The sequence below is a fragment of the Pogona vitticeps genome, chromosome 3 (genome assembly GCF_051106095.1).
Source record: "Pogona vitticeps strain Pit_001003342236 chromosome 3, PviZW2.1, whole genome shotgun sequence".
NCBI lineage: Eukaryota > Metazoa > Chordata > Lepidosauria > Squamata > Agamidae > Pogona > Pogona vitticeps.
This window is the reverse complement of record NC_135785.1, coordinates 238,572,366-238,592,805: the sequence shown is the minus strand read 5'-3', so window position 1 is coordinate 238,592,805 and position 20,440 is coordinate 238,572,366. Positions and strand designations below refer to the sequence as shown.

Sequence of the window (20,440 nt, the reverse complement as noted above, 5' to 3'; positions counted from 1 at the left end):
TGCACCGTATCGCGATGTTTCTGTATAGCGATCCCTTTTTCGGGATCGCTATACGGAAACATACCCGATCTTCACAATGGGGAAAACCCGCATTGCGAAGATCGGGTATTGCGGCGGCCATTTTGGAGCCGCCGAACAGCTGATCGGCGGTTCCAAAATGGCCGCCGGAAGCCCGGAAATGGCTGCCGGCAGCCGTTTTCGCGCCCTGCCCTTGCTTAGCGAAGGCGCGAAAATGGCTGCCGGGACCTGGAATCCTCGCTGAACGGGTAAGTAACGAAGGTATTGGAACGCATTAAACGAAGTTTAATGCGTTCCAATACCTTTCCCCTACCCGTTTGCGATGATTCCGTATAGCGAGGGTTAATTCGGAACGGATTAACCTCGCTATACGGGGCACCACTGTAATGGAAAGGTATTTTGTGTTTGAGATATTTTAGTAATTATGAACATGGTGCATCACAAAAGCCCGAACAGACTTTTCATGCCATAGGGTGTGGTTGCTTTGTTTTATTCAGTGCCTTATAAAGCTGAAGAGTTCAGTCCTCCATTCCCAATATTATCTGAACATTAGTGGCAAGATGGAGAATTAAAGAAAGACATTTGTGCATGTGTGAAATTGGTTTCTATCTGTCTGTCTTTGATTAAATAAACCTGTAATATTTGCAGAGGTTGTATTGATCTTTCACAGATACTTGGCAACTCTGCAATTAATTACTCAGAAGTTAGTTACAACAGTTTCAAAAAGTAGAGATTATTTTAGAATCTTTAAAGTTCATATTCCTTTTTGCTCCTATATCTTTCTTATATGTTCTACCTGAAATATAAGTCTTCCATTTTTGTGTTGTTTTCCCTTCATCACTAAAAATATTAAGTGGGTTTATTTTTGTACTTCAGTTATCTGGTGAGTTGTTTGTCTGTGAATAAGTTTATTTCCCACTTAATTCAGGAGCTGATGTCATGAACTCCTTTTGTATATTGATTCCTTTACTCTTCTACTTCACATAAAACATTTCAATCCTGCTACACAAATGTATTGGGGAGGTGCTTGAAGTTCGTTACAATGAATTTTCTTGTTATCAAAATATTCCTTTGAAAGAAACATTATTGTACCTTTTAAATTATAGATTTCCAGCGGTGAAGAAGAAATTTATGGCAGAATTAAAAGAACTAAGGCATAAAGAGCAGAACCCTTACATTGTTCAAAGCATTATCAGTTTAATAATGGGAATGAAATTCTTTCGCATCAAGATGTATCCAGTGGAGGATTTTGAAGCCTCTTTACAGTTTATGCAGGTAATCTGGTTCCATATAAAAGAAAGAGACTGCTTTTATAGATGCGGCAATCAGGGTTCTGTGCAATTATTTGGATTCTAGTAATTGATTTCATTGGTGTATGGCTGTTATTCTCAAAATGTTATATAGTAAAGACACATGGAGAGTAGGAATGCTTATCATGTAACGTTGACTAGCATGAGTCTTTTATATCATGCTCAAATTTGTCTGCTCAGCCAATTCTTATTCTTATATGGTGGATTTAGGCTATAGTCACATGCATAAATTGGTAATATTACATTATAGAATAAAATTGTTAGGTGAAGTGACGAAATGTGAGTGCTTAAACAGCAGCTTTTGTGTGGAAATATCCTCATTCTGCTCATATACAGCTTTCTTTTCTGTTTCGTTTTATTCCAGGAATGTGCACATTATTTTCTTGAAGTTAAAGACAAAGATATCAAACATGCATTAGCGGGTCTGTTTGTCGAAATTCTTGTCCCAGTAGCTGCTGTAAGTTAGTTCTATTTGTACGAGTCTTCAAGTTGGATTACAAAAGCCAGCTTGAGATAGAACTTTATGCTGACTTGAAGTCTCTTTCCAGGCTGTTAAAAATGAAGTGAATGTCCCTTGTCTGAGGAACTTTGTTGAAAGTCTCTATGACACAACGCTTGAACTCTCTTCACGAAAGAAGCACTCACTGGTTAGTAATGCTGAAGCTAAAGTCCTTTGTCAGAAATATCTCTAGGCGAGCTTCAGAAAGTTCTCAGAAATTATTCCAAAGTGGTGTCCTGTATAGGCTCTGTGAACAATAATTTGGTGATTTAAATGTGAGAGTTCTTATTGGTACGAAAAGAATGCCTACATATGTTTTTGCTTATGTGTGATTTTGTCTTTGATTTTGTCAGATATAGTCTTACACCTAGTTTCTCACTTCAAACTTTTTTTTCATGATTTCACTTCTACTTCTCTTTATTCTAGAAATTATTGTGAAGAAAGAGAAAAAAAGAAAGTGTCAGGTGGATTAATAAAGCATTTTTCTAAGATTAAGCATTGTTTCCTTTTCTATACAGGCCAGTATAAAATACCCTCCTTAAAACAGTGGTGTTATCTCATCTACTAAGCAGAATTCCATTTCTTCTTGTGAGATTAACAGTGGCATAGAGATTTATTTTTGGGAAGCTGTAGTAGAAGCTGAAGATGTGAGTCAGTTTGACGCAGGATGCCTTAAGGATTTTGCCTCTCCAACTAGATCAGAATAATTTCCACATTGTGGACTGCTAAGCTATTCTGAAGCTTGGGCATTTCCAAAAAGTTATCCTTTTTTTAAAGGAATGGAAAGAATTCTTGTATTTATGTATGGCTGAGTAGCAATGCTAATGTACAGCTTCCTGCCATTTTTGTTTTAACTGACAATGTGTTTTCATTCAGCCATGTAGTATCTAAAAGTATGTGAATGAAGCTGGCAAAAATGAGTAAATTAAAGGACTAGTTTCATAACACTTGTGTTCTGTAATGCTTCCTTAGCATTTTTGTCAAGGGTGTTGTCAGCCTTTTATAGCCTGACGCCCATAGCCTTTCTGAGTAACAGCTAATATGACATCAGTTGCCATCCTTGTCCTCACCTTAGCTGCAGTCCTCACAGTAGCTTAGAGGAAAATGGACTTTCCAGGAACAGTATAAAACTATCCCTGTTCTAAAGCAAATACTTGAGGATGGTTTGGTCTTGAACAGCCAATTAAAACCCATTAATTTAACAAAAAAAAATGAGTTCTTCATTTATTGGAATGCACTGATCTTCCGGCTATCTGGATTTTAAAGCTGTGAATACTGAGCACCTGCATTTCCAAATTTATACTATTGCCATTAGGCCTAATCCAGCAAGAAGATAGATATTGAAGTCTGATTGGTTTGAAAGAGAGATCCTTAATCACATTCTTGACATTGCCATTGAAATCATTGAAATACATACAAAATGGAGAGTTCTGACTAAATTTTAATTAAAGATCTGTCAAATATGATAGTACTCTGAGGAAAAGGGAAAGACTTTCCCCCAAATTGCAAGGTGAAGGAAACTGGAGGTGTATAAAAACATAATAATAAAATGTAAAAAAACAATGAAATAGATGCACAGGATGCACAGTGGGGAATCAAACTCTTAACCTGTGGCATCGCAGCCAAGGCCTAAACCACTGAGCTATCCAATTGGTCTATAGGGTCCCTTCCAGCTGTGCAGTTCTAAGATTATTGTACTATTATAAGACTTTGTTCTGCAATCTAAGGTTCAGATTTTGCAGTTTTAATTTTTTTTTTATTTAATGTTATTGTATTCTTTGGTAAAAATTGGAATGATAGAAGTAAAGAAGGATATTGATGGTAGATGAGCAGAAGAACACAAAATAGCCTTTCCATGAGGAAAGAATTATTTAGGTGTATTTTTTGTACTTAACGATCCAATTCTCTGCCTACTTATATGTGATAACTCCCACTGAACTTGATTGTCCTGACTTCTGGGAAATCATTTAAGAATGCAATGTAAATAAGTTTATTTAGACCCTCTTTGGCACAAAACCTTTAACAATTCCAGCAACCATTTGATCTCTACAGAGCCACTGACATTCCACACGATTGATTTTGTGCTCTCATTCAGTGTATTTAGAGTTAACTGGACAACACCAAAGTACATACAGTATTTCTGTTTCTTCCATTGTGAGCATATATGCTCATTACTTTGTACAACTCTCCTGAAAGACTGCTCTTGTTAATGGACTTTTAATGGGGGACTTGGAAACTACTTCAGATGTAAAGATCAGAAAGCTACTTAAATATGTGCTTTAGATAATCAATAGTTTTTAAACTATGCTTTATTGAAAAGAAGAATAATTTGAACAATTAAAAAAGAAAGATGTCCAATAACATAACACTTGCCATATAGCAGAAAATATACAAAATGAGGGAATCGGCATAATGAGGCAGTTTAAATAATAGCAACATTGATATAACTGGGGGGTTTTCTGCAGGTGTGATTACATCTTCAGTTTCTTTACACTCTATTGTATCTTATCTCACACCTGTCTCCTGGGAAAATATTTGACTAATGATTCATTATTCTAGAATGAGATGAGTGTATATCAATTATCCATAAAAGAACCTAAACTCCCTCTCTTGCTGGAAGTGTTAATTTGTCCTATCAAGCCAAGGACTGTATTTGCTTCAGATGGTTGCTTTATTGTAGGGGAATCGTGGCTGTTACATCACAGTGAGTTCTTGAAATCAACAAATCAAATGTATATCTTTAATCATCTATTATTGTTTCAAAAGAATGTTAGCCCAGCTAGTTCTCTGCCGCTCCGTAGCTTTGGCCCACAATTTAGGCATTCTGGATAGTGCTAGGCAGAAGTGTTAGATGGTTCTAATGAAAACAATAATTCCACAGTTATACAAAGTAGTTGTAAAACTTCATAACAGTTCCAGAAAGTATTCTTTTAAAATTACAGTACTGAACAATGTGTTTACTTTGGCTGGTGCATATAAGAGAGAGATAGACCTCTGGTATTCACCAGGGATCTGGTGCTAAATTAGTTTCTCTTTGTTGTCATTCGGATAATTCTTTGTCATCTTTGTCTCCTATTTAGGCTTTGTATCCTCTGGTAACGTGCCTGCTTTGTGTCAGTCAGAAGCAGTTTTTTCTAAACAGATGGCATATTTTCCTCAACAACTGCCTGTCCAATCTCAAAGTTAGTATCTCTCTTTCTGTTTTGTTTTCTTAAGAACTTGCTCGCCCACAGTCATGAACCTGCTACATATTGTCTTGGGATTTTTGAAGGCTGTTATTTACCCCTTGTTAAGCTATCCTCCCACTCCCCCACTGTCAATAGCACTGGGTGTAACTGAGAATAAGAGTCAAGGGATATGTGTGAAAAGTCCAGTTTTGATCCCAACTGGAGTAGATCTGTTGAAATCAGAAATATGTTAGTGCTGATTTCATAAGTCTCGTTCATTTCAACGAGTCTACTCTAGTTGAAATTAAAATTAGATTTGGCAGTTTATACTGGGGTGTTCGGAATTCAGTGATTGTGCTCCTGTTTCTAGAAACATAATACTGTACTCTATTCTGTTCCATTCCCTCTTCAGTCTGTACTTTTCCAGTTCATCTCCCTGTCCCCATAACACTTCGTCACCATTCACCCTTAGGCAGAGGGGTTCCTCTTCAAGACCTTTTTTCCTTCTCCGAACATCCACTCCCTACTCCGATCCTCAAAATGCTGATACCACCTTATTTTTTATAATCCCTGCTTTGGCTACACAGTTGTCTCATTCTCCACCTGCAATTGCTGTTACAGTATATGCAATAAGAGAAAAATACTTTTTGCAAAATCTTTGTTGTTGTCGTTGCTAAGGGTTGGATAAACTGACAGAAGAGAAAAGGGCTTTGTAAAAAAAATCACTTCTGTTTCATAAATAATTTTGTGTTGCTTAAAGAGCCAAATTATCCAATTGTACTTGTATTATTGAAATATCTTCATTCCTTGAAGATGTTCATTATTTAGATCAATAGTCCCCAACCTTGTGTAACCCAAGTGTTCTAGGACTACAGCTCCCAGAAGCCTTCACCACTAGTTGTGTGAGGTCAGGGATTTGGGGAACTGCAGTCCAGGAACACCTGGATTACCCAAGGCTGGAAACCACTTGTTTAGAAGATAATGTTTTATTCATGATGAAATATTGTGTCAGCATGCTTGGGCTCAATCCACCAATTACTTCTGCTGGGATACCTCCACACTTTTCTGTCGATGTACCATACCAAAGAGATTGGTGGCTTGCATTTGTTTACTTGGAAAGTAGCTAATCATACACAGTTTATTGTCATTTACTAACTAAAGAAAGGGACATGGTGGCGCTGTGGGCTGAACCGCAGAAGCCTGTGCTGCAGGGTCAGAAGACCAAGCAGTCGTAATATTGAATCCACATGACGGAATGAGCAACCATCGCTTGTCCCAGCTCCCACCAACCTAGCGGTTTGAAAGCATGCAAATGCGAGTAGATAAATAGGGACCACCTCGGTGGGAAGGTAACAGCGTTCTGTGTCTAAGTCGCACTGGCCATGTGACCACGGAAAGATTGTCTTTGGACAAACGGCTCTATGGCTTGGAAACAGAGATGAGCACCGCCCCCTAGAGTCGAACACGACTGGACAAAAATTGTCAAGGGGAACCTTTACCTTTACCTAACTAAAGAAAGGCAAGGAAACAAGAAACTGGCAGGTCCATGTTTGAAAACCTGCAGGTAAATTATAGCTACGAACTGAAGCAGGACCTCTGAGTTATGTCCACAGAAATTGTACTAAGTGGAAAATTAATTCTGGAGACATAGGCATTTCATATCATAGAATATTGAAGTTGGAAGGGGCCTATGAGAGCATCAGGTCCAACCCCTGGAAGACTTAGGAGACCTTTCAGCCAATTCTTACATCTTTGTAGGTTGCAGGAATTCATAAATGTCAAAACTTTATACTGTCTATTGCTAAATTATTAGCTGTAATCTGACCTCAAATTGTGAACTAAGAGGCTTGCTTTCCCAGCATTGATATTCTTTTCAGTTACTGTTTACAAGGCTGTGACATTGATGCTGCATTCCTTTGTATAGAATATAAAGTTTTTTAAAATGTATTTTAGCTAAATAATGCATACTGTTTAAAATACGTAGATAGTATACCTCCTTAGCCTAGTTTTGAAACAGTTTTGTTGCAAATGTTACTGTTGGCTTTTATATAAACTATATCTGCAGTGTGCTTGTGGTGCAAGCTAGTCACATTAGAGTGCCAGTTTTTCAAATCCTGACTTAGGCTCAGTTTGCTCAGCTTGCTTAAGAAAAACATTTTGAAGGAATGAATAGTGTGGTGTGTGTCTGTCAAATTGTTTGGCTTCCTTCACACCTTGGATTCAAATTCCAAACTCTAAGCACAAACCACCAAGTTCAGTAATATCACTATGCAAGGCAGTGCCTGTTTGACTGGGCTTTCAGAAATGTCAGTTAGAACAGTCACAGTCGAGAACAAGTGAGTTGCCCATGTACTTTACTATTAATGTCGGGAAAAACAAAAACAGTTTATAATTTAAATGTTGAGGTACCTCCTCTGCATTTAAGGAATGCAGTCAGAAGGCAAAACTCATTGCAGCTTATTACATGCCACAGTGTTGAAACCAATTCACTTTCTAAACCTATTTGATTTCTTACGTATGCATATACAACAATAAATAAAATCCCACTGTCTGCAAAAACACGAAACCTTTTTTCTCCTGCCGTTCCCATGCACTGTGGGGGTTCAACAGAGGAGAAGGGCACCCAGGGGTGAAGTGGCAAGAAGGGAGATACCCCCTTAGGTGGAAGGAGGTTGCTGCATTCTTCACTGACATGTTGCTTCAGTGTTATAATTAAATCTTCTTCCTCTGTGACTGGGAATAGCGCCATGTTTACACTTGTGGAGTTCCTCCTGCCATGACTAATTTAGCACTGTTGTTGGCCACAATGATGGACTTACATCCACTCTTCTCTCTTTCAGGGAAACAAATGGGTTCATGATTTGCATTTTGTGATCATGGTTTTGAGTGTGTGTGTTTTGTGGGCGGGGTTTGTTATTTCTAGAAATTTTTGCTCTTAATAGTTTTTGTAGTACTGATTAAAATGCCAAATAAATTCCACATCCGAAACCTCAGGCCTAGGCCTTCTTCATATCTGGGGTCACACATTACAAAACAAAAGTGTAAATCACTATGGCTGATCATTCAAGGTAAAATAAATAGAGGAAGAACTTACTGGCTGATGAACCTTGGAATTTGTTTTGGGTGCTATTCCAAATGATTGTTTAAAATTGCCGCATCCAGAGTCAGAACAGCTATGATAACCTCCAACCTCAGGAGTAGACTAACAAAAATAATATTGAGCCACTCACAGATGTTGTGTGGGTGGCTCAGCTTTTTCTGCCTTTGTGCAAAAAAAGGTAGCCGGTATCTCCTTGTACAAGAATAACCTGGACACCCTCATGAGGATTTCCGCATACATACTGGTGCCATTTGTAGGTGCCCAGATTATCACAGGTTATTGTCCTAGGAAAACATTGTCCTATCTTGGTGCCCAGTATATCCTGGCTGGCTTCTCTGAGAATCCAACTGTGGAATAAATCTAGTCAGTTCTTTTGGAAATCATTTAGTACATAGGTTTTTTTTTTAAATTACAAATAGGTAAAATACAGCACAGTCATTCAGTATTTAGTAAATAAAGTGAACAGGTGGGAACTGATATGCTATATATGAGTGTGTTATACATAAATGACTATTTATATATTTGTGGTTTTGTTATTTTAGAACAAGGATCCCAAAATGGCTCGGGTTGCACTGGAATCTCTCTACAGACTACTGTGGGTGTACATGATTAGAATTAAGTGTGAAAGCAATACAACTACCCAAAGGTAAAGATACACATCTGGATTTCATTCCTACTATAGTGTCTCCTATATACTGTTCAAACAAAATTGTGTGGGCAACTTTCACCTCAAAGAAATCCAGTGTTTTCTACAATTATTCTTCAGAAACGTTTTCTGTTAGGTACAATAAAAATATCACAAAAATTTGAATTTTTAAAAAAGAAAATGCTCCTGCAAAATGTTATATGACTTAGGAAACCATTCTCAAATGATGAGGTGGACATTTGAGGGATAGTTGACAAAGTCGAAATGAATTTCTCCGAGCACTTTCCCCTCTTAGTTAACATCAAACAGAACACTTGCACTTTAGAAAATGTGTTATTTCAATGGAATTAGGAGGGCCAGTTCACCTTTGTACCTCTCCTGATAAGCGCTGTACAGGTATTTATGCAATTCATTGCCTGTGTTGATAGGACATGTCTGTCTTAAAATTCCACTTTGTTATTTTTGTTTTGTTTTTGCGTTCAGTTTATTCCCTGTTCTTTAGTACTAATCTTTCTAAATACAAGCTTTCAAAAACATGTGGCAGTCTCACTTTTAAAATAAAACTGAATGTGTGCCATTATACCCTTATGCTTCCTGAGGGAGAAACCAAAGGCATTTCGAGGTGGTACAAGATTAGAAACAGCACTCTTTTTGAGAATTTGGCAGAACAAATGAGCAGTATATTGTGAATAGGGAAGGATTAATGTATAGGGATGTGTAACTTGGATTCTGCCATTTGGACGTGAGTGCATGTGCATAAGTGCCTTGTTTCGCTTCTGATGCTCATGTGATTGCTATTAAAAACATTTTATAGATGTGCTTTTACTTACGAGTGCAATCCTGAGTAGCCCAAATAGCTTAGGATCTCCTGAGGCAATGCTGGGCCAGCTGAAGCTGAGCTATATCCAAACTCTCTCCCACCTACGGCTTTGGGAGATTACTTAAAATGGCTTTTACCCTACCCTTACTTTGTTCCAGCATTTTGCCTACACCTTTGGAACAGGAAGCTGGATTTGATATAATTTGTCTTCTCCCTTGCCCTACCTTTTCTCTGCCCCTCTTTTGACTTTTCTGTCGACAAAATTTAACCAGCGGAACAATTCTGCCATCAATTCTTCAGGCAGATCTCTGAGATCATCCAGGTGAAGAGGGTTCTGTGCACCATGGGGCATTTGTAGTGGCAGAGGAGGATATATGCCAGCAAAAGAGGCTTATGCTTTATGCACCTCCAGTCTGCTTGGGGACATGTCAATATTCTTTTCTCAGTCCAAAGTGGGTCACTGTGTCTTATTTTATCGAGCCTTAGAAAGGAACTACAAGCAAAATACCTCTGTGCTTTTTAATGTACTTTTTAACCTGGGGGCGGGGAGTTAACTCTGTTCTTCATTCCCCATTTTCCTGTGGGATTTCTGCAAGCTCTTTTCAGTGTTTAAACATGATGTAAGGATGCCTGGTTGGGAATGAATGTGTCGCCATTTAGTTATTTGTTTGTTTGTTTATTTATTTTACAGTCGGCTGATAACAATCGTCACAACTCTTTTCCCAAAAGGTTCCCGAGGTGTGGTACCCCGTGACATGCCTCTAAACATCTTTGTGAAAATTATACAATTTATTGCACAGGTATGGATAATTATTTACATGTATGTAAACACTTGCAGTCATCTTCTTCTTGGTCGATTGCACAATATAGTTCTTACACTTTCTCTATATATGAGCATAGTTTATGCGTGATCATGTTGAGTTGTTTTGTCCTCTCTTTCAAGGGGCTCACAGGTAGTGGAGATCTAGCTTAGAAAAGGTATGTTGAGAGAGTGGGCACTTCCCCATGGCCGCATCTTTATTAGATCTCATGCACACCTCTCTTTTACAGGTCCAGGTGTCCACTGGCTTCTGTAGCATCCATTCACATCTGTCAAGGAAATGTACAGGGCTGTCTCTTCTCCACCTTCATAAGTTACAGTCGTGCCCCGCTTAACGATTACCCCGTATAACGACAAATCCGCTTCATGATGATATTTTTGCGATCGCGAAACAATATTTTAAGTGGGGTTTTTTTGCTTTGCGAAGATCAGTTCCCTGCTTCGGGAACCAATTCTTCGCATTACAACGATCAAAACAGCTGATTGTCAGGTTTTCAAAATGGCTGCCAGGTGCTCAAAATGGCTCCCCGCTGTGTTTTTGGACGGATTCCTTGCTCTACAGGCACCGAAAATGGCCACCCCTATGGAGGATCTTCGCTGGACTGTGAGTTTTCAGCCCATTGGAACGCATTGAACGGTTTTCAATGCATTTCAGTGGGCTATTTTTTATTTCGCTTTATGACATTTTTGCTCTATAGCGATTTCGCTGGAACGAATTAACATCGTTAAGTGAGGCACCACTGTACTCATCTTCCAGGCAGGTAATAGGGATCATTCACTTTTGTGGTTTGAGGCTGCCTAGCGAGTGGGAAACAATTGAAAGGGCTGCGTGGAAAGTGGAAATAGTTCAGTGACAGAAAGTAAGCCAAGATTCTTATCCTGATGGGTACTGGTTATTCATAAAGGGCATAGCTTACCATCGTATTGCTGTAGAGGAGTCTGACTAAAGTAATTTGGAGTTCCATAAGAATGTGGTTGGTCTACAAGTTGGTTAATTTTGTTGTGCCTTGCAGTTGGCATGTAACACATTTCATTTTCCATTCTAGGAACGTTTGGATTTTGCAATGAAAGAAATTATTTTTGACTTTCTTTGTGTTGGAAAACCAGCTAAAGCCTTTAGCCTCAACCCAGAGGTATTTTATCATTATAGTTACATTATCACATAAGATTTATAATATAGGTTTAGTGTATCTGTTTGAAAAAATAATTGTGGCTCTTTAGAGTCCTAATGTTTACTCCGGCTTGAAAGGCTCAGTTTTTGTCTCTTCCATCTATGCTGTTCAGGTTTTATTTTTCCTTTTCTTCTGTTTCCTCTCTGGTCTCCCGCTCAAACATGCATCGAAAAAACAGACAAGATACCACACAGACTGAAATATAGAATGTAAATGAAATGCTAGCAAAAGGGGGGGGGGCGGGAAACAAAAGCTAGATCTTGTGGCTGATTGCACAACTTTGTGTGCCAGAGTCTGAAAAAGTTACTTTTTTGGACTACAGTTTGCAGAACCGCAGCTAGAATGGCCGGAGTGTGTGGAGGGTGATACCTTTCTAACTTCTGTTGTTTACCTAGCTATTCTGTAATTAGTTAGTTAGTTAGTTAACTAACTAATTACAGAATAGCTAGGTAAACAACAGAAGTTAGAAAGGCATCACCCTCTTTAATAGTTTGAGTTAATAGTTTAACAGCTAATGGTTTGAGTAAATAGTTGAAAGTATATGATGACCATATTAAATATATGTTAACTAGCAGTAAACTTTCCAGATAAAGATACTCTTTGAATTGCAAGGGATTATATGATCCTTGATTCCCCCAGTTTTTCTCAAGATCAGATAGATCTTGGTAAAGTTGCATTTTTGGACTATAGCTCCTGCTGTCCTGTCAGAATTGCCATTGCTCATATTTCTGGGAATCGTAATCCAAAAATGTAGGTTTCTGTACAAGCCCATTGTCACACTATCAGGCTCTGGTCATGTCTTCTTAATTTCTCATAGGAACCCTAATCTACATGTTGAACATGATCTGTGCAACTTCTGATGGTACTGTGCAGATTTCTAGACACTTTCAACATGTTCTCTACAGTTCAAGGTGCAAATTAAACCAATAAAAATGTTGGTCAGCACTGATAATATAGTAGCTCTGAACCTGGCATTTGTTCAGAAAGCTGTCTTTATGAACCATCATGTTAGATCATCCTGAAGTTGACTGATCAGAAACAGGGATGAATCTGTGAAGGATCTGGAGTTAAAAAAATGTAATGTAATGATGTTACAGTTTTTTTAATGTAATGTGTATATACTGTTTTTTGTTCTGCTTCCCATCAATTTTGCAGAGAATGAACATCGGTCTAAGAGCTTTCTTAGTGATTGCAGATAGCTTGCAACAAAAAGATGGAGAGCCTCCAATGCCTGTTACAGGAGCTGTGTTGCCTTCTGGAAATACATTACGAGTGAAGAAAACATACTTGAGTAAAACTCTTACAGAAGAGGAAGCTAAAATGATAGGCAAGTACAGGGGCTTGTTTCCATCCCTTCCTGGACCCACATAATGGGCTTACACAAAATTCACAGAAGCTTCTAGCCTAGAGAATTTTATCACAGTGAACTGAGCATTTCCAAAGACTGCTTTCACTGAAGGGATCTGATTTACCACCCGCTTCCTTCCCAGGAGAATGCAAGCACATTATATAATATATAGCTATATATAATTATATCTTATGAACAGATTGTGTGTGTGTTTCTTTAGTTAAGACAATTCCACAGGGAGGTTATGTATTGCATTGCTTGTAATAATGTCTCTGTGTGGAATTGTCTCATCTTGAATATACAGTATAATAAATTTACTGTAGCTTTGTGCTTACATTTCTTTTCATTTGTCACAATTGAAGTCTTAGCCCCATTTAGATATTGTTTGTTATCTCTATAGCAGATGGAGGAATCACTTGTTCCGAGGTATATCTGTTAATAATTTGGTGTTCACATGATTAATAATGATTGCATGGTGTCAAGTCCATTTATGACTTATGGAGACCCTTTCCACGGTTTCTAGGTAGAGAATATTCACAACGGGTTACCATTCCCTTCTTCTGGGGATGTCCTGGGACTGTGCAGGTTGTCCAAGGCCATAAAGTCTGGCTGTTTTCCCAGGAAGCACTCTGGGGAATCAAATTTCCAACTTCTGGCTCCCCAGCCAGGTTACCAACACCACTGAGCTATCCAGCCAGCTATTCATATGGTTGGATATAGGCAATAACTAATTATTTGAGAAAAGGCTAGATGGGATTATAGAAAAAGGATCTTTTAGTAGTCATGGTCATAATGGTCATAATATCAGTCGTTATGTTTGAGCATGCCACACTAATCTAGTGTGACTTTGGGGGCTGTTTTCTGGGAACCATATATGCTGCTAACAGGGGGAGCAAGAAACTGTAAACTTACAAGGTCACATCCTAGCTACAAAAAAGTATAATACAGCTAGGAGAGATTAAATATCCCCAAATACTATATTATATAATCATCTGTACAATCATAAGGTTAGAGCTAATTGATATTCAGATTAGGTAAAAGCAAAATAGAAATAAAAAGTTTTTTTTTTTTTTTTTAAAAAAGACAAAAATGTGGTGGCACCTTAAAGACTAACTTTTATATTTTTAGCATGAGCTAACTTAAAGACTAACTTTTATATTTTTAGCATGGTCAGAGTGTCATAAAAATTATTGGGGTTGCACATGTACTTTTAGAAATCAACAATGTATTATTTTAAAAAATATTTTTCCAAAATTCTTTTTCTCTGGATTCTATATTAATTTTTTTTGTTTCTTTAATAACTGTCATCAGTCCATTGTATGTTTTTCCAGGCATGTCGCTGTATTATTCTCAAGTAAGAAAAGCTGTGGACAACATTCTGCGGCATCTTGATAAAGAAGTGGGACGGTGTATGATGCTCACCAATATACAAATGTTAAACAAAGAACCTGAAGATATGATAACGTGAGTGTTAAAGGATCGATAATTTTGATTTGTAATTATGTGTTTCTTTAGTTAAGTTTACCCAGACACTGATGCCTAGATTGTACAAAAATGGCTTCTTATTGGATAGGATTAATGTCTTCCCTACCCTTCAATTTATAGACCAGACCTGTTGCTATGAGGCAACTTCAGGTCATAACCTTTCAAGGTACAGACTAGGATTTATACTGAAAGAATAGGCGATGGCAGGGGTGGCAGCCACAGATGAGCAGTTTATCATTTCCTTTTGCATGTTTTTTGTTGTTGTTTTTCAGAAATGTCCACTTAAAGATGCTTTTTCTCTCACAAGGGAAAAGGCCATATCACCTCTTCAATAGGGAAAAGCAGCCTAGGGGCAGGATTTTGAGTGAACGTTATTCAGATGGAAAAAATGTCAGGTGCTCTGTGTGCTGCCCCCTATTTAGTTTAGTTTTCAATGCCGGGAAGGTCCAGACCCTGTAAAATATATCATAAAAAGAAGTGAAAAGTAATTTCCTAAAAGTCATTTGCATTTGACCAGAGATGTCACTGGATGTGGAAAGTGGCATGCACTATGCTCTGTGGGGGTCGCTTCACTCCGTGGAGCTATCCTTGCTGGTCTGTCTTTCCCAGGGTTCTCCCCACCGCCATATTTCCGCCTGGCCGGGCAGCGATAGGAGCAGTGTCAATAGCAGTCCTGCACCTCCTTCTCTTTGCTAGTTAGGCTTTTGTCTGCCAGTGTTCAGACTAAAAGAAAACACTGCAGCCAGTTACTTAAACGTGACAGTCATGCACTGCTTGAAGTTCAGTTTTCTTTCCCTTATGTCTTATGAGCAGCACCAAGGTGAACTCATTATCTGCTGCCCTTGGGTAGGGTCTTCTCACCACTGTGGGTGATCTGATCTCATCAGTTGCGTGTCTCTCTAGGCAGGATTCTGATTTGTTCAATTCATTGCTACTTGAGAGACCTGTGGAAATACATGTTTAAAATGTTGCCTTGCTCAAGCCTCAACTGGCTAGATGCCACCACAGCACTGACCATTGCGGTCAACCTACAAAGGCATCTTCCCTTTGCATGCAGCGCTTGCCATACGTTGAGAAGTGCCTGGATTTGAGCACTGTGATCCCGCCCGTGCAATGTCCTTTTATTTGAGTCTGCATCCATCTGTATAGTTTCTGAAAGCAATTTTGGTGTAGAAGATAAGATTAGGGCTCAGGAGACCTAATTTCAAACCCAGGGTTCAAGTTCCAACTCAAACACGGGAACTCACTGGAGGGTGACAATGGTAACCTGCTCCTTGAACATCTCACATATCTCAGAAATCCTATGAAGGTCACCCACTATACATTAGAAGTGACTTGAGACTTTACATAACAACTAAAAATATTGTTTGTTACTGAAACTGATAAATCAATCATTAAATCCACTGAAGAACCGATTTACATAGGCTGACATATCAAACTGCTAACAGGCTACATAATGCATACATTAAATACTTACAGAGATGCTTTGTAGATGAGTCCAAATCCATCTATAAGGTTTCCTAATAGTAATGTAAAGCAGTGTAAAGGAGGTAAGAGTCTCATGGCGCAATGGTTTAAACTGGAGTACTGCAGTCAAAACTCTGCTCTTGACCTGTGTTCAACCCCAGTGGATCCAGATAGCTGGCTCAACACTTGTGCAACCATAGACACATGAAAATACCTAGATTTACAATTTAGGATTAAAACTCTACTATCTATATAATATGCCTAGATGTATAAAAGCTTAAAATATCTTGGAAACAGTAGCCAATCAGTTGTTTTAATTGTCATATTTGAATTCAGCACATGAAAAAATATAATAATAAAAACATTGTAGACCAGTGTAAGCAGCACACTTTATATCAGTGGTCAGGGAACAGGGGTAAATTACCCCAAATGGGGTAAAAATGAAAATTGTGGGGGTAATGAGGATGAGCAGAGCCCGAATATTGATGCTCTAATATCCAAGATGAAGCAACATCATTTCTCCAAAATCTGAAGTTTTCAATTAAGTTGAAGCTTTCAAAGTAATTTTGAATAGATTCAGTAAGATTTTGAATTTAAATAATGTATGATTTCCTTCCTTTCAAATCACGGGGGTAATGTCGGCATGTCTAAAAAATTTTGGGGGGTTAAAAGGTAAAAAAGTTCCCTGATCCCTGCTTTATATGAATTCTGCAGTGTTCATTTTATAGTTTCAAACAACAAACCCCAGGGCATATAGTGAAAGTTATACTAGTGGTTAAAAACGTTTGTTGTGCAATGTACTGTAGCTTTCATACTTTTCAGCTCCAGTATGACAAAGCACTGCCATGTAACTTCTCAGTAAGTGAATATTCTATTTAGAGATTGCTCTTCCAAGAAAATTGAAATCTTATCTGTAATGTGACTTCTAATGCAGAGTTACATTACAGATACTGTAGTATCCAGTTGCAAAAAAAAAGGTCCCTTATAAATGGCATTATCTTTAACATTATTTTACATTTTACTTTAATACAGTCTACCCATTTTTTGTGTGTTATTTACTATGGTGTGTAAAAAGTAAATAGGTCTTCTAAGATGGGCTTCAGTGCACAGGTGAGGAGAGATTCTGCAAAATTAGGCAGAGAGATACCTGATCAACATAAAATGTATCTCTTCCTGATCCTGGGGTATAGTCTCCTTCTTTTCTGCCACAGCCCACTCCATGCTGCAGGCTCTTCTGTTCCTTTGCGTTGAAGGAGGGGGGTAGTTGTGAGGAAAATGCAATGTAAAGAAAAGAACTTAAGAAGAGCTCTGATACATATGCCCCAAAGTATAACCTATTTCATCAACCTGTTTCCCACAATGGCCAGTTTAATGCCCACAAGCAAGCAAGACGTTAGTACATGATATTCTTGCTCCCAGATATTGAAAGGCTTGATGCCTCTGATTATGAACATGGTATGTATCCTTCATAGCTAGTACCCAGCAATAGTTTTATCCTCTAGGAATTCATTTGATCCAAGTTGATGGTCATCCCCACATGTTCTGCTCACAAATTCCACAGTTTAACCCTCTGCTACCAGGCAGACTCAAACATTCGGCTAGCTGTAGGGGAAAAACTTTAACTTTTGTGTCAGTCTTCTACAATTCCACGTTCCAGGTTCTTCAGCTATGGTGATGTATGCTCAGACAGGGTTTAAGAAGTGTCTCTCTTTAATTTCATGGCAAATAATTTTTCTTATTTTCAGAGGTGAAAGAAAGCCAAAAATTGACCTTTTCAGGACTTGTGTTGCTGCTATTCCACGCCTCCTTCCGGATGGAATGTCTAAATTAGAGCTGATTGACTTGTTGTCAAGGTAAATCGTGTAAATGTAACAAGATTTATCAGTAGATTAGCCTGCAGCCATTCTGCAGTTGGCAGAAATGCTTCTTAGATGAAACTATAAAGAAGTGGTGCATTGTCACCTTTTTATATGTCAATCAACATGAAACGGTCACTTCAGGCAGCTGTTTCTGTGCAAAAAAATGACATTACTGTGTTCTCCTATCGAGTTTTGTTTACTTTCACTGACACACCTCACATATGCACATAATGCAGTGTAACCTCGCAAGATAGCTTGTTTATTTAGACTAGGGTTCAAAGAGCTACTTCAGGTGGCATGCAGTAACCAAATAGAGCTGTTGACTTGTTTTTCTTCGCAGCTGACCTGCTGAAGTCAACTTGGTTTTAAAAGCATTTTGCTCCATGTCATGGAGAGCTGCCGTGGAAGAAGAACAAGTGTAAAAACTGCCTGATCTCACTGAGAGACAGCCATCTTGTTCTTTCTCTTTTGATAGGTAGAACAGAAACAGAATATTGTTCTACCTTAAAAACTCACATTTCTTTCAGTGTGAGCTTTCAGTAATACCTGACAAAGTGGATTTTAATCCATGAATGCTCACGCTGAAATAACTCTGATAGTCTTTAAGGTGGGATAATACTTTTATTTTTACTTGAGTTTACCAGTAATATTTAGTACCATTAGGCTATCTCTTGTTTTCAGAGTAATACTGCCCTCTCCCACCACCAAAAACTCTTGGACCTAAAACCCTGCTCAGACTCATGCTTGGGGTGGCCGTCTGTCTTGCTACTGCTAGCTTAAAATACATAGCTTAAAATTCACATGGCCATGTTGAAGATGTAATCTTTTCAGATTCTAGTGTGAAGAATAAACTCTATTCCTAGAGCCCATTGGGGGTGTTTAATATTGTTTTCCTTACTTCAAACGTTGGACTTTTTGTACAAATAAATGAAGCTGTTGAACACCATGCATATAGTATATTCGTCTTTAGATAAATAAGACATGTGTCATCACCATTACTACTGTGGAGTGATTTCCTGTTCCTGTTCTTTAGATTTCTCTTACCAAGTCACTCTTTTGAGTCCAAATGCCTTTTCCCCCGTGAGATAAAACTTACAATCTTTTTGAATTGTAATTCAGTTTTGTCTCTAATTGTTAAAGTATAAGCCTGATTTCTTTTAATTATCCCATCTTTTCATTCATACTAGAGATGGGGGTATTCGTATTTGAATACGAATACCCGTGCACAGGTGGTGTTTATGAGGGTCCAGCCCCATGGGGCCAGATGGTCCACTCAGCGTCCGTAGTGGACGCAGACAGCACAATTCTACCAATGGCTGTGCAGCGCGCTGTCTGCTTGCCACTCTTCAACCTTGCAGTGAGGCTTGTCCTACCGCCTCCTGCCAGGAGTGGCAAATGGATCACATGCTGTGGAGTCATTGGTAGAATTGTGCCGTCCATGTCACATCACTGAGTGGATGCCACCTCTGCAGGGATATTTGTATTCGAATATGAATACCCCCATCTCTAATTCATACATCTGAGAGATTACATATTGTGTACTCATGCTGGAAGTGACGTCTTGTTCTCTCTGTGGAATCAACATTCATGTAGATCACTTCTGTGCATCTTAAAAGTTCTCATAATGGTGGAGAAGGTAGAATTAGCCATATGAGGATAGCCAGTCTTCTCCAAGGAAATGTTCAAAATAGGCCTTAAGTATCTCCTGAGATGCAATATTGTAGCATAGGGTAGAAATCAGAAGATTATGGAAAATAAGAGTAAATGCTTATTAGTCCCATCTTTCCCAGCTGTTAGTGCCAGATGCCATGAAAAATTAGTAATCAAGTATGTGGTTTAGAGCGTTCACTTGCTGATGATTGTATATTTGCTGTGTTGTTTTGTAATAATCACATGACTACAGAAATGCTGACTATGTCTGGTTTTATTTTATATTTTCCTTTCATATGTAGGAGAAAAACAATGTATAATAATTATTTTCTAAATCAAAGCATCACTGCCTTTTAATTAATTAATCATTGTGTTTATTTCCCTGAGTCACTTTGAGACCTTTTTATTTGTGAAATTTCTTTTCTGTGCAAATCTGCCCTTGGAAGCTAGTCCCCTTGAATTCAGTGTAACTTACTCTCAGGCAAGCTGTGAGAAACATTATTATTTATATAAAATAATTATACCCTGCCTTTCTCCTCAAGAAGACTCAAAGTGGCTTACAATATTAAAACAATATTAAAAACTAAAAGGGATGGGGAAGCAAAGGATTTTTGACAACAAATAAAGAGCACTTTGGCTCAGATTGATATACTGTGTGGTGATGACAGTTATTTTTGCCATGAACATTATTTATGACTTTTAGTTTTCCTTTCTTTTTAAATAGGCTTTCTATTCATATGGATGATGAACTTCGGCACATTGCACAGAATTCACTTCAGGGTCTGCTAGTTGATTTTGTTGACTGGAGAGAGGATGTGCTTTTTGGTTTCACAAACTTTTTGCTGCGTGAAGTGAATGATATGCACCATAGCCTCTTGGACACTTCCTTAAAATTACTCTTACAGTTGCTTACACAATGGAAACTAATAATGCACACTCCTGGGAAAGCCAATGAGCAGGCAAAAGGCAGGTCTTCAGAGGTAAGTTTCCAAAGCACATATGTGGGAGCTCCGAGACCACAGGTAAACCATGGACCACAATTTGCATACTTCTGGTACAGAACGATATTGGTTTACTAG

At 38.3% G+C, this 20,440-nt stretch overlaps 1 protein-coding gene across 12 annotated transcripts in view; it reads left to right on the top strand.

The window, feature by feature from the left end:
* FRY (FRY microtubule binding protein) overlaps positions 1 to 20,440 on the top strand; it is a 249,737-nt gene that overhangs the window by 124,832 nt on the left and 104,465 nt on the right. For all 12 annotated transcript variants that reach the window (XR_012085008.2, XM_072993766.2, XM_078389991.1 and 9 more), the window contains 11 exons: positions 1,125 to 1,293; positions 1,693 to 1,785; positions 1,877 to 1,975; positions 4,908 to 5,009; positions 8,637 to 8,740; positions 10,252 to 10,360; positions 11,427 to 11,513; positions 12,708 to 12,879; positions 14,232 to 14,364; positions 17,598 to 17,705; positions 20,086 to 20,341. Coding sequence is in view for 11 of the 12 variants with exons in the window: in XM_072993766.2 (XP_072849867.2) it covers positions 1,125 to 1,293; positions 1,693 to 1,785; positions 1,877 to 1,975; positions 4,908 to 5,009; positions 8,637 to 8,740; positions 10,252 to 10,360; positions 11,427 to 11,513; positions 12,708 to 12,879; positions 14,232 to 14,364; positions 17,598 to 17,705; positions 20,086 to 20,341 (1,432 nt within the window). In the remaining variant the exon portion in view is untranslated. The remainder of the gene's footprint in view (positions 1 to 1,124; positions 1,294 to 1,692; positions 1,786 to 1,876; positions 1,976 to 4,907; positions 5,010 to 8,636; positions 8,741 to 10,251; positions 10,361 to 11,426; positions 11,514 to 12,707; positions 12,880 to 14,231; positions 14,365 to 17,597; positions 17,706 to 20,085; positions 20,342 to 20,440) is intronic.